This window comes from Geotrypetes seraphini, chromosome 1 (genome assembly GCF_902459505.1).
Source record: "Geotrypetes seraphini chromosome 1, aGeoSer1.1, whole genome shotgun sequence".
Lineage (NCBI taxonomy): Eukaryota > Metazoa > Chordata > Amphibia > Gymnophiona > Dermophiidae > Geotrypetes > Geotrypetes seraphini.
The window spans coordinates 198,088,813-198,103,839 of NC_047084.1; the positions used below are offsets into that span (position 1 = coordinate 198,088,813).

The 15,027-nt window shown below is 40.8% G+C and overlaps 1 protein-coding gene across 2 annotated transcripts in view; it reads left to right on the plus strand.

Annotated features, from left to right (window-relative positions):
* Window positions 1–15,027, plus strand: part of TLR3 (toll like receptor 3) — a 65,621-nt gene that overhangs the window by 38,814 nt on the left and 11,780 nt on the right. For both annotated transcript variants that reach the window (XM_033943796.1, XM_033943806.1), the window contains 2 exons: window positions 9,915–10,106; window positions 10,900–12,734. In XM_033943796.1, the coding sequence (XP_033799687.1) occupies window positions 9,915–10,106; window positions 10,900–12,734 (2,027 nt within the window). The remainder of the gene's footprint in view (window positions 1–9,914; window positions 10,107–10,899; window positions 12,735–15,027) is intronic.

The following is a 15,027-nucleotide window of genomic DNA, read 5'->3' on the forward strand; positions in this document are numbered from 1 at the left end:
GCTCCCATGCGGTGCAGGGCGCCATGCTCCGATCCTCCCAACGGCACCCTGTCAATCATTCGATATCTCATGAGAATCTAGGAGAGGGTGAGATTCAGAAGGCCTTGAGCATGCACAGATGCGCAAGGCCTAGCAGAAAACCAGCAGCAGGCACTTTCTAACACCATATCCAGCTTCCATCATCTTCTATTCTTGGATTCACCTTGTCTTTCCCTTTCTTCGCACTTCCATGTCCCCTTCATCTCCTGACCTCCTGTTATTCATGACAGAAATGATTTTCTCCATTTTTGTCCTCTGAGATTCCATTGCTATCCTTTATCCCCTTATTCATTGTCTTATTTTCCGTCCCTCTTCAAATAAATTGACTGGAACCAGAAATGTCATAAAAAGACTTTTGTAAAGTGTGTTTAATGTATAGAGCTGTTTATGTCTGGTAACAACATAAAAATAATAAATAGTAGCAGTAATAAATGTATATGAACACAAATTTCTGCAAGTGTGCCATATAATTGCTGCAAAACTTTTCAACCTTTGACTTGAATTTGCCCTAGAGAAGTTGTAGGAAGCTGGGGAGTCTGATTACAGAGAATCTTTCCATACAGGAAGTGCTGAAGTTCCCCCTCCCCCCTAATATTCAGACCTATTTAGGCAGCCAGAAATAGCCTGTTAAAATTAAATAGTGCATCACGAACATTCAACATGAGATAGCTAGTTATTTTTACTGAATATTAGCAGCTGAAAGTTAACCAGCTATATTGCATCATAACCGGCAATATTCAGCGCTGACTGGCTAAGTTTAATAGGTAAATCAGACCGCCTAAATAGCAGTCCTATCTTTGCCCATTCTAACTTAACTGGTCAGCACTGAGTATTGACTTCACTGGTTAAGTTATAGCTGGTCAAAAAAAAAAACCCCATACCCTGGGTATTCAAATGCCAGTCACCGGAAACGGCCCAACATTGAATATCCAGGCTTACCGCCAAACATAGAATTTAGGCAGGCTGCCTCCTGTAGTTTGAATATTGGGCCCTCTGAGTTCTGTCAAAATCAGAGGTGAAGATACACTCACACCTGAAATAACTCTCAACATATTTCTGTATTATATAGGTCATGAACATCCAGGTCCAGTTTATTCTAAATGTTGCCGATATGCATTGACAATGAGATAACTTTGTAGAGAAGCAAGCAATTTTGAGAGAGAGAGAGAGAAGTCACTTGAATGTAGCCAATGAAAGGGGATGTGCTCAGTGCAAATATTTGAAACACAGTAAGAAGAGATAACTTTGATTATCCCTCATGCCTTTTGTGGCAGAAAGAAATAGTTCAGGGGAATTCCACTAGATGTCACTTGCATGACACTGAAGACAAAATTCAAGAAAAATAAAGTACCTGTATGTACTTGTATTTCTTTATAAATGATGATTTTTTTTTTTTTTTTTTTTGGGGGGGGAATGCCTTTTGATTATATAGTTAGCCCCTGATCAGTGGCGTACCAAGGGAGGGGGAGGGGGGGACAGACCGCCCCAGGTGCACACCCTGGGGGGGGGGGTGCACAGCTGGCCGGGTACAGAGTCTCCCACGCTGCTCTACAACGGGACCTGCACGTCAGCGCAACTGTTGTACTTATTCCGGAGCAGAGTTGGCAGCCGCGCTGACATACAGGAAGGTCCTGCGAAGACTGCGTCTGTTGCCTCTGATCCAGAACACATAAATTTTGTCGGAGGGGATGGACCAGCAGACGCAATCATCGCAGGACCTTGCTGCAATTTCCTGCTTCTGCCATTCCACCCCCTCAGACGTCACGTCTTCCAGAGCAGAGGCTACAGATGCAGTCATTGTGGGATCTTGCTGGTTTGGAGGGAGAGAAAAAGGAGCATAAAAGGGTGGTGGAGGGAGAGAAAGGGGGCAGGGTGGTATGGAAGGGTGGTGGAGGGAGAAAAAGGGGGCAGATGCTAATAGAATTGGTGTGCAGAGAAAGGACAGAGACATAAAGGGAAAGGATACTGGATGGAATTGGGATGGAGGGAAAGAAAGGGGGCAGATGCTGATGGAAGTGGGGGGAAGGGAGAGGAGAGAGTGAAATGCCAGACCATGGGGGGTGTGGGAGAGGGAAGGTGAGGAGAGGAGCGAGATGCCAGACCATTGGAGGAGGGAAGGGAAGAAGATGGATGCCAGACCAATGGGGGTGAAGGGAGAGATGGAAGGGGGAGGCATACAAGGAGAGAATTTGCCATATAAAAGGGGCAGACTGTAGATGAAAGGAAGAGAGTGACAAGATGAGGAAAGCAGAAACCAGAGAAGACAAGATAGAAACATTTTTTCTATTTATTCATTTTTTTGCTTTAGGGGAGATTCATCTCTGTTTCTGTGGTGTTGCATTGTATGCAGAGTCCAGCTTCTTGGTGGTTTAATTTAAACTTTGTTTACATATTTCTATTTTATCCCCCCTTTTACAAAACCATAGAGCATTTTCTAGTGCTGGCCATGGTGGTAACAGCTCCAATGCTCAGAATTCTATGAGCGTCTGAGCTGTTACCACCGTGGCTAAAAAACATACTACAGTTTTGTAAAAGGGGGAGGGGTTAATTTGTGATTACATATTCCATACTAGGGGAAGGTGTTTTCTGTGTTCTGTGTTTTCGAAAGACATGGTGTTCTGTTAGGATTGACTGTGCAGGATTGATCTATACTAGTCTGGCTTGTTTAGTTTTACAATGGATTGATGTTGTACTGCTCACTGCAGTATATAAGATGCTGCCTTTTCTAGGTATGCTCTTGTGTGACGTGTGGATTGATACTAAAAATCATGTTTTTTATACAGATGGGGGGGGGGGTCAACAAATGATGGGCCCCGGGTGTCACATATGCTAGGTATGCAACTGCCCTGATATTTAAATACCATGAGCAGTGTGGACTTCATTTACCCGGATATTCAGTAGCAGGTCATATCGGCACTAAGTACGGTAGTTATAAGGCAGCTGCCAGCAGTTATCTGAATACCACCAATATTCAGCCATGTTAACCGGATAAATATCTAGATGAGTTAGGACAGCAAAATAGTTGAATATTTATCCAGATAACTTTTGGTTCTGCCTTTGGACCATCCCAATACTATTCAGCTCTGGGGCAACCAGTGTAGATTTTCAGTGACATTATCCAAATAATGCTGCTGAAAGTCAGTAGCCGGCCCTGCTAAGTGGTATTTAGATCCTGCCTCTACCTGAATAAATCCTGCTGAATAGTGACTCAGTTTTCCATGGATCCCAGGTTAAAAACACTTGCTCTGGAAAAGGGAAAAGACAAACAGGATATGACAAAGATATTTAAATATAAATCGAGAGGAGAACTTAGATCTGTAAATGGGATGAAATTAAGTGTGGAGGGTAGAATTTTGATTATGCCTGTTAGGATTGGAGCATCAATGATGTCTGTAGCTGGTGTTGAATTATGGAATGCCCTGCCTGGTATCCTACGATTCTGTATTGGGAGGATAAATTTTAAGAAAATGCTGAAAACACAATTATTTGCTAATGCTTTTCTATGCTAAGGGTTATTCCATCTGAAAATATCTTCTTCAGAATACTCTGACAGTAATGTATGGCTTAAAGCTTGTTTGCATTTCTGAATTGTTTGAATTTGATTTGTTTTGCCTGTATATGTTGATTGGTTTTGTCATCTACCATGGAATGGATAGTTTGATCTAATGCTTTTTGCTTCCTTAATTGTTGAAATCTGATTTGACTTGGTATATTGGCATTTTATATGGGGGAATGTTAAAGGTGTTGTCTAGTTATGTCTATGTTATATGTGGAAATCGCAGGGAACGTAAGATTTTATGTATGTGATATGTAAACCGCATAGTTGTATGCGGTATATAAATTTTTTAATAAATAAATTATTTAAATTTATAAGAAAAAGACTTTTTCAAAGGAAAGAAAGCTCTAGAATTATGGGTCAGAATATGATGTTCCAAGGTGGTGGGCTCAGGAGTAGGGTCAGAAAATATATTTATTTTGAAAAAGTGATAGATGCTTGGAATGCTCGTCCAGAGGACGTGATAGAACAGAACTAATAACAGATTTGGAAAAACTAGGATAAACAGAGAAGTTCTTTTTGTGGGAAAATGATGGATATGAAAAAGTTGAGGAGCTGGATTGGAGCAACAAGTATAACTTCAAACAGCAGAGGCACAGCTGCATCATGTTTCCAAGTTGGTGTGGGCCATCAACCTAAAAACTTTAAAAGTTTAGGCGAGTCCCTAGGCAAAGGGAATCATTATCAGGTTCCAACTATTAATTTGTATTTAAAAGGGGACTCACTATAAAGAGGTCCTCAGTAACTTGAGCTTACAAATAATTAAACTTTCCAGATTCTGAAAGGAAAGCTCCTAATCCCCCCCCCCCCAAGAATATTATCCCCCGTGTAACACTACCCTTCTCCAATTTCTCTCCTGCTCCTCCCTTGCAGGTCAAAAGTCCCACCCCTAATCTAATCCCCCTTCTCCAGAATCTTCTAGCCCCCAACATGGTTCTCTTCACACCCTGTAGGCCCCCCCCAGGCCTACCATAGAAATCCAACGTGGTCTAGAGGGCAATGGGCAGGAGTGATCCCCACTTTGTTTGTGCCTATTGCAGTCCCATATGTAAATTACTGATACGGCTTCTAGTTCAGCCTCATGGTACTCACTTAACATTACCATTTATTTTATCATCAAAATGGGACATCTATTAATTGTCAGCCCCGCCCCCCATTCCTGCCCTAGCCATGCCCCCCAATTTATTCCATTCATTTTTCATGTACACATAATATCTTATTAATTCATAATGGTAACCATAAAATTAACCCCCCCACACACACAAAGCACACTATACGCAGAGAAAATGTTAATTATCATTTATATTTGGGGGGTTTTCAAAGATGTCAAGGCAGATGACTTTAAAATATGCAATGTCACCTCAATAACTATAGAAAAATAGACAAATGTAGTGCAAAATATAGACAGCAGATAGAAATTATCAAAACTGACACATTTTGATTACTAAATTGAAAATAAAATCATTTTTCCTACCTTTGCTGTCTGGTGATTTCATGAGTCTCTGGTTGCGTTTCCTTTGACTGTGCATCCTTTCTTTCATTTCTTTTACTTTCTGCACTCAGGTCCAACAATTATCCCTTTCTAGTTCCTCCCTCCTTCCTTCCTATGTCCTTAGTGCCCCCAGTGCTCCTTCCTATGTCCTTAGTACCCCCAGTACCTCCTTTCTATGTCCTTAGTGCCCCTTCCCATGTCTTTAGTGCCCCCAGTGCCTCCTTCCTATATCCTTAGTGCCCCTTCCCATGTCCTTAGTGCCCCCAGGGCCTCCTTCCTATATCCTTAGTGCCCTTTCCTATGTCCTTATTGCCCCAAGTGCCTCCTTCCTATGTCCTTAGTGCCCCTCCCTTGCCAAAGCCAGCCTGCCTGCCTCCCCCTCACTGCCTTCCAGCCCATATCCCACCCCCTCCCCCGAAGCCAGCCAGCCAGCCTCCCTCCCTGCCATGCCAAATATGAGAAAGCTCAGCAACCAACAGCCTGCCTGCCTGTCTGCCTCCCTCCCTCCCTCTGAAGCCTACCTGATTCCTCTGCTCCCCCTCCCCTGATCTGCCACCGCAGCGGCTGGCTGCTACTTCCTGCCCTTGCCGCAACAACCGCAGGAAAGGCATGTCCAGGTGCCGGCCCAGAAGCCTTCTCCCCGATTGGCTGGCCTGGAACTTCCTCTCTGACGTCAGAATTGATGTCGGGGAGAAGGATTCTGGGCTGGCGCCTGGACATGCCTTTCCTACTGTTGTTGCAGCGGTGGACAGGGAAGCAGGGAGAGAGCCCCCTCCCGCAATCGCCTGTCCCATTGTCCCCACACACAGCTTTGGGACGCCGTCACTGAAAATGGAACATTTTGGCATCCTGAAGCTGTGCTTGGGGACAACGGGACAGGGGATCAGAAAAAGGGAAGGTCCTGTTCAAAAAGGGACATATGGTTACCTTATACTAGCTGCAGTACTGTGAGACTCCTTCTAGAGGTTGCAATGGCTATTTTGAGGCCAGCTTCATGAGGGACAGGAATGAATGGACATCACTCCTGTCCTTATGACCCCTAGACCACCAGAGCTATTAAAGGTAGGCTGGAAGGGGAGGGGGCGTTTCTTGTGCCTATTGTAAGGTCATTCATTATAAAGTTTTTAAATGTTTATTGGAGCCTGAGACCCCCGTGTCAATGGGTGGAATGTAACATGGGGCTGGTAGGCCCTCGTGTCGCCCATCTGCTGGGGTGGGGGGGCGGGGTAGTAGGTAGGGAAGGACAGGATTGGGTAGAGGGCCTGTCAGGCAGGGAAGTTTAAATTTGGTTGGTGGGAAGGTGGGTAGCGCGTGGGGCCGAGGTTTTAAGGAAGGGACTTGGGAGGACTCGACCTCTTCAGGGTCCTCCAGGGTGGCTTTTCCCACCCACCCTCCCCTGTTTTTGGGCAGTAAAAAGTAGCTCGGGGTGGCGGATCTCCTGAGCTACTGGTTCATTGGGGCTCATCAGTTGATGAGCGGTGGGCCAGCGGGGTGCCGTGCCTGGTGGGTCAGGTGACCCGGATAATGTGGCATGAGGGACATGCCACCCCTCTGACCCTTGCTGTGGTGGCGGGGTCGAGGGCACTGAACGATTTTAATTGGGTAGCTTGGGAGGAGCTCTTTGTTTTCATGTTAATTGAAGTTATGATATGTTAAAGTGTTTCGATTAATAAACTGAGCTGTGGCTAATTTCTTCCATCAAAGACTGTAGTGGGGGAAGGTCTTGGTTGTAGGGGGGGATGAGAGTATATGGGCGGACAGCAGGGCCTTTCCAGATCTCGCTGATATTGTCTATACTAGGCTGATCATATCTGGGATAATTTTCCTTTAAGTTAAACAATCTTCATATTCAGCATTTCATAAATGTTCAAAACATTTTTGTTTCAGAGGTACATGGAATAGTGTGGTTTGTGAAGATACAGACCTGGAAGCCTCTCAACCAGGAAAGAGGGGGGCTTGGGGATCCTTCAAACAGGAAAGAAGAGTGTCCCCGAAAAACAACCCACAGAGTGAAATACTGAGATTAAACTGAAATATTCCCAGCTGTGAAATAGAAATAACAAAAGTGAAAGCAGAAGTGTTTGGCCAGAAGATTCAATCAAATAAACCACTTTCAAAGTCTCCATAGTTCCAGATCTTCTTTGAACTAACAAGAGGGAAAAATTGAATGAGAGACTGAGGCACTGAAAGTATATCAAAAGGAAAAATCTAGCCATACACAGCACTAGAGTAAAAATAAATTTCTTACCAGGTACCAAGTAGTAACCAGTATCTCAACAATCCAGTTCAAGGTCTCTAGATTCCTATCCACCAATTACCAGTCATCGTAGCTTTATGTGAAAGTGTTTTATTTTATCAGTGCTAAAAGACAGGAATTTAGCAAATGGATTTTCTGTCTTACATACAAAGCTTTGTGCTGTGTCTTTTATAGTGTTACAATATAAATATTTTAATAAGCATTACCCAGGATATTACATTATATAGTTTGCTCATGCATGTATATCACACTGATTAATAATATATTACTTAATTACCTCACCTACACCACCCCCCACCTTTTACAAAATAGCGAGGTTTCAGCGCCAACCGCTATGAGCATCACAGCTGTTACCACTCTGGACGGTGCTAAAAACCGTGCTACTGTGCTATAAATGGGGGGGCTACTGTCTCTTAACATAACATAGTAAAGACCTGAACGGGTCATCCAGTCTGCCCATAAGTTATACTTATTAAAAAATACATGAAGAATGATTCTTAAGACTAACTATCTTGGCAGAAGAAATATAAAATGATGCATCTCAAGCATTCACAGTTTACAAAAGTTGGTCAGGTGGTTACTTGGAAAAGGTCAGAACTTGACCTCTGACATCTTCACACACTTTTGCAAACGTTCGTTGCACCACCTGGCACTTGCAGTATTATATGTCATAGTAAATCACTGAACTGTCTTTCAGCTCCTGCATAATCTTCCATTCACTGGTACTTTACTGGCTAATTTGAAAAAAACATATGTTTAATAATCTCTTTCATTTCTTTAGGTAGCAATATTGTTATAAGCACATCTGTCTTTTCCGTTGTAAGTCACTGAATGAAAACTGGAAACTGTGAAACAAGGGGACGAATGGAAAATGTGCTGAGTCCGATGTCACAGGGTGCCCCAAGCATGCCCAAAGTTGAAGGCCCGTTAAGTTAATAGCAGGCAAAGATATGACTACTATTTAGGCAGTTTGATTTGCCCGCTAAACTTAACCGGCTAGCACTTGAATATTTGTGGCTAGCCAAACAAGTCACATGACATAGCCATTCCTGGCTAATTAAATAGCGCTGAATATCAGGGGCAGGGTTTCTAGGTAGGTAGGACTAGACACTCCATCCTATACTTCATGGATTCTTCATTCGCAATCAAACCATCTCATAGTCACTACCACTAAGTCCAAGTATCTGTTCAAATGAAAGACTTTACTTAAAGTGGATGGTAAAGAGGCTATTAGATATTCCACTGCAATGCACAGAAGTTAATGGGATTTTAATGTATGCACAACACAAGAAATCCACCACCAGTTCCAAGGCAGTGTACAAGGGATTTAATGCCAGGGTTTTTTTTTAATTTACTGCTGGTTTTTGTGTTGATGTTTTGCAACTTTTAAAGGAGAAGACCTCCCCCCCCAAGAGTATTTCTACCCAAATTACACCTCTAAATTATTTAGTATTGCTCAATCCCATTCATAAAAGGTTCCCATATCTTCAGAAAATGTTTTTTAACTGCCATCCTCCTGTGTCCACTAACAAGTCACTCCATTCTTAACAAATCATTCATTTGATTCCACCAAAGAGTTTATAATGGGAGAGTCTGCACTTATCCATTGGAGCAGGGATCTCAAAGTTCCTCCTTGGGTCCTCCAGTCGGGTTTTCAGGATTTCCCCAATGAATATGCATTGAAAGCAGTGCATGCACATAGATCTCATGCATATTCATTGGGGAAATCTTGAAAACCCGACTGGATTGTGGCCCTCAAGGAAGGACTTTGAGACCCCTGCATTGGAGCAACAAGAACTGTTTTGAACCAAACAAGCCTTTCAAACAAACTATTCATTTGCACTAGAGCTGACTGGCAGATCTCTCAGCTTATACACAAATACACCATCTGATTCTTCTACAATTGCATGCCCAACATAATAAGAATAGGCATGTTGTTTGGAGTTGGAAAATGTTTATCCTAAATTGGTCATGACTTTTAATGTTGTGGATGGGGCTTCCCCTAAGTATCAAATCAAGGGATGTGAAGACTTATGTGATCAAGACTTTTTGGTTTCTCATTTATTTTTTTAACAGCTCTATAATTGTGCTTTCATGTTGAAAGTATAGACTATGCTGTGGAGATCAATGAAACAAATTCCTACTTAATTCAATTTGAATTATATTTTTTAGATAGCAGAATGGTAGAAGTGTATGAAGACTTTTACAAGGCATTATAGAAGACAGTAGTAGGACCCACTTTGAGGTACAGGGAAGAAGATATGAGGAGCTAGAACTGAAGTGTAAGAATGTATATGCCAATTGACTCAAAGTGAAGGAGGACAAGAAAGAAAAGCTAAACAGATTAGATGGGACAACTGGCATCATGTATCATGTGACAATAATACTTCCAGTGGTCTCATAATAATGAGATAATCCCAACAGGGTTTTGTTTTATGGGGGGGGGGGGGCAGAATACCATGAAAGATGAAGACATGCTTTGTAATCTTTCTAAAATAAATGAATTCAATTCATATAATCTGTAAATTACCTTCTTAGTCATCCTGTATGAATTGCGATTGTTTTTTCAGAATTTGACTGTTTTGGATATGTCTCACAATATTTTGACATCTATGAAGTTAGGATCCCAGCCACAGTTACAGTCTCTGCAGAAGCTTTTATTGGCTGACAATAAAATAACTCAGTTAGAAAACGAGGAACTGTATTTTCTGAACAAGACATCTTTAGAGGTACTTGACTTGTCAGCAAACCCTCTGAGAAAGGTAAGTGCAATTCATCTATTCTAAACCAAAAACAAAAATAAAAGACTGGAACAAGTGGGAGGGCAACATGTGCTACCTCTATATGGCAAACCCTAGGAGGCAGTAAATGATATTGTACTGTGATCCACATTGCATAGTTTCCCTTGGGGTGTCGGGAAAAGAAAGAGAGCTTGCAAACTGTAGGTGCAGATTTGACAACCTGAAAGATCCATTGCCTGGGGTCTAACTAGCTGCTGGGGTGGAAGATGGATGGAAGACGACAGAGGAGTTTTTAGTAAGGAAGGCTAAAATTGTAAGCCATTTTATATGCACATGGAAAAGATTTCCTTCTAAGTTAGTTCAATAAACAGTGTACATTATACTATTTCCTTGGGATCAGTCTAATGTAATCAACTGATCCAAAAATGATTCACACATAGGCAGGACAATTTTCAAATACCATTTATCTAGATAAATGTCTATTTACTCACATAAATTAACTGTCAGAAAGCTACTACCCACTGAGGGCAGTAGCTTTTGGGGGGAGACAAAGAACAGTTTTCCCTTAAATATACTGGTGAAAATAGATTAAATTTTGCAAGTACTGATGCTTTGAAATGTCCACAGTGGCATCTCTATTTATTTTATTCATATTTATCAACTGCTTCTATGTAAATACCACAGTGTTTATACAAATTAAAAATACAGAGATCCCCATTTCTTATTATGATCTAATAGAATTACAATCTTGTATTTCCTGAAAAAAAATAACACACACAACTTTAACAATTAAAACTTAACCTCTGTTCTTTAGTTTCAAACAGGTTGTTTTCATGTCATTGGAAATCTACATGGCCTCCTATTGGAAAAGGTACCTCTGGGTCAAGAACTGTTAGAGAAGCTCTGTTCAGAATTATCTGGGACAGGAATCCAGACTTTACTGCTTCGCAACATCCAGCTTTCAAGTATTTCTAATACAACTTTCTCTGGACTGTCTATGACAAACTTGACCTCTTTAAATCTTGCCAGCAATGGTTTATCTGTAATCAGTAATAGTGCTTTTGCCTCACTTCCACAGTTAGAACACTTGATCTTGGAGAATAATCATATTTTTCATTTGACTCCATTAACATTTTATGGTTTATCAAATTTGAAAAGTTTGAACATGAAAAAATCTCTCATAGGAACCAACAGCTCTAAATTTTCTATAATTGATGATCTTTCCTTTCATTGGTTGGGACGCTTAGAATATCTTACCATGGATGACAATTGTTTTCCAGAAATTACTCCTAATACTTTTACAGGCCTTTCAAGTCTAAAATATTTGAGCCTTTGTAACACAGATTTAAAAATAATAACTAATAAAACATTTTCATCACTTTTTAACTCTTCTTTAATCTCTCTTAACCTCACAAAATGTGGAATTGTTAAATTGGAGGAAGGAGCCTTTTCCTCATTGGGATCTCTACAGGTATTAGACATGGGACTGAATGAAATTTCCCAAGAGCTCAGAGGTTACGAGTTAAAAGGTCTAGACAACATTAAGATGATTTACTTATCCTTCAACAAATATCTGTCATTAGGAAAGAATTCATTCACTTTTGTTTCTAGTCTTAGAAAATTGTTCCTGAGAAGAACAGCACTTAATATTCTGGACCTCACATATTCTCCATTTCATTACTTACAAAATCTGACAGTCTTGGACCTCAGTAACAATAACCTTGCTAATCTTGGAGAAGATACATTGGATGGTCTTCACAACCTTGAAAATCTGAATTTACAGCACAATAATTTGGCTCGACTTTGGAAACGTGTTTATCCTGGGGGTCCTGTTTTGTTTTTAAAACATCTGGTTAATTTACAGATGCTCCGTTTGGACTCCAATGGCTTGGATGAGATCCCTGTAAATGCTTTCAGAGGCTTATCTAAATTAAAATACCTGGGATTAGGATTAAATAATTTGAATTTCTTTCCATGGTCTGTATTTGATGATCAAACATATCTTGATATACTGAACTTGCATAAAAATCTCATAACATCTGTTGAAAAACCAGTGTTTGAGAATGTTTTTAAGAACCTTAAGAAACTGGACATGAGTGTTAACCCTTTTGACTGTACCTGTGAAAGTATCTCTTGGTTTATTAATTGGATTAATGCAACTAACACAAGCATAACTGGACTAAATTATGAATATATTTGCAACACACCACCTAAATATCATGGCTTATTTGTAACACAGTTTGATAACTCAGCTTGCAAAGACATGGCCCCCTTTCAAGCCATGTGTATAATTAATACCACTGTTATACTTATTTTCATCTTTATTGTCATGCTGGTCAGATTTCAAGGGTGGAGGATAGCATTTTACTGGAATGTCTCAGTGAATCGAATTCTTGGTTTTAGAGAAATAGACAAAGTGGGAGAGCAGTTTGATTATGATGCCTATATTATTCATGCCAAGAAGGACAAGAATTGGGTGATGAAACATTTGATTCCCCTAGAAGAATCCAGTGTCAGGTTTTGTTTTGACGAAAGAGATCTTGAAGCAGGCTTGCCTAAGCTTGAAGGGATCATTGACAATATGAAAAGGAGCAAGAAGATCATTTTTGTTATCACTCAACATTTCCTAAAGGATCCATGGTGCCATAGGTAAGTGTGGTCAGTCATATGTATTCATTTTATTGACTAATATTCTTTTATATAAATGAGGTGTTTAATGCAGACTTAAGTACTAGGTCTGTGGATGCTGAGCACCCCCACTATTGAAAAAGCTTTCTCATTGTGTCCTTGGAAGTGCAATTTCTGCTGTGTTTAGCACCCCCAATCATTTTGAAAAGATGGCACCTACAATTATAACAACCACTATATATGTAATGCGAGAATAGAAGCCTTTCTGGGACTGGAGTCAATAACTTCTCAAAAAGTAGAGAAAAAAAGACATCAGACACATAGGCACCCTCCTGTTACTTGGCAGGGGCCAAATACAGCATCATTCATCAGGAAAAAAAAACACTCCACTTGAATCTAGTTTCCAGCCAAGAAACAAACCGTACTCACAATTCAAACAAAAGTTACAAGATTTACATGAATTATAGCAGTTTGGGGGGGGAGGTGGAGAAAAGGCATATCTTATACGTGCTTGTTGAAAGCCAACATTGCATCTCCCCTCCCTTCCCTATGATTGACACATAAATTCAAAAAAACTGTAGCACTTATCTCCAACATCAAGTCACCACTCAAAAACTTCATTCTTCTGTCTTCAGACGTTCACACTCCTTTAACAGACAGCCACACAATTGATTATCCCAACAGGAAATCCCTGTTTCACTTCTGTTTCTGTGGTTGGAAGCTAGATTCAAGTGGAGTGGTTGTTTTCTGATGAATGATGCTGTATTTGTCCCCTGACTATGAATTGCTGAAGTAACATGAGGGAGCCAATGTGTCTGATGTCTGTTTCCTCCACTTTTTTGAAAAGTTATTGGCTTCTACTCTCACATTACATATATAGTGGTGGTTGTAATTTTGAACTTTCAAATTAGTGGTTATTTTCTTGATACCTATGAATATTTATTTATTCAATTTTCTATACTGTTCTCCCAGGAGAGCTCAGAACGGCTCATAAAGACATGCTCATTCAGGTTAGATTTAGGCTGCAGAATAACTTCAGGTTATTAGCTATGAAATCATCAGTAGTTATGTCTGCCAAGGTAATAGCCTCCATTTGTGTTGTAGGTAATAGGTTGGGGATGAAGACGAGAATGCTTGAGCATACAGAGAAACACAATTTTAGCTCCCTATTCTATTAGTTTCCTTAAGTTTAATTTTGCAGTGAAATATAAACATTTAAACTTGCCTTATGTAAGCAATAAAAGCAAATGAAACTGGAGATTTGAAAAACATATTTGCATTAGAGAATAAATAAAAAATACTAAAACTTCAGTGGCATGCTATCAGCATCTAACACATGAATAATTGTGGAAAATATCTCATATACACATATATAACGCCCCCTTTCAGGGCAGCTTTGGGTCGGGGGCCTGACCTGGCTGGAGTCCCCTGAAGGTAGTTTCTGTCAGTCCCGCCACCTGGGGAAAAGAAGTGGTAGTGGATGGGTTCACCCTCTTCTCCCCTCAGAAAAAAATCCAAGAAAGCTTCTGTGAACAAAGTTGGCTAATAAATTAAACAAGTTTATTTGAACCATGTACATAGGCCTGATCATAAAGCAAATTGTCATGAATAGATTTCAACAATTTCAATATTTCCACACTTGGAGTCTCCTTTTACTAAGGTGCGCTAGCGTTTTTAGCATGTGCAAACCACACGCTAAACGAAAAATACTAACGCAAGCTCTATGAAGGCATTAGCGTTTAGCGCGCACTAAAACCACTAGCATACCTTAGTATAAGGAGCCCTTGAACTGATACTTATGCACTTAATCCAGCAGAATTAGTCTATGTTTCAAATATCCAAAACCATTAGCTCATAGTCTTTTCAACTTTTCAACTCTCGGTTCTGTTTTAGTCTTTTGAACCTTTATACCTCTTTCAGTTTTGACTGCCCACACTGTAGCTGCAAACTCCTCCCAAAATTCTCAGTTCAGTCAATAGCTGAGGGTGGCTGTGTCCCTCAATCCCTCTTCTCCTTTCCAATCCACCCTCACCCAGTCCCCAAGGTCGCACCCAATCCATTGAAGCTCTCATGGGTAAGTGGCTGCTGTTTTTCTAGGCCGGTGGGCCTGCTCTTACTTTAGTCTTCTGGTTGTTCTTGAGCTCTGAAGACCAAGAGCTCTCCTCCTCCACAGACTGTTTCTAAAGAATCTTCTCCCTTGTGGGGCTACTAGTACCAACCGCACCCTGGTAGCCTGGTCCTTCCATTGGACTACTAGTGCCAACCATATCTCAGTAGCTTGGTTTCTCCATTGGGCTACTAGTGCAGACTGCAT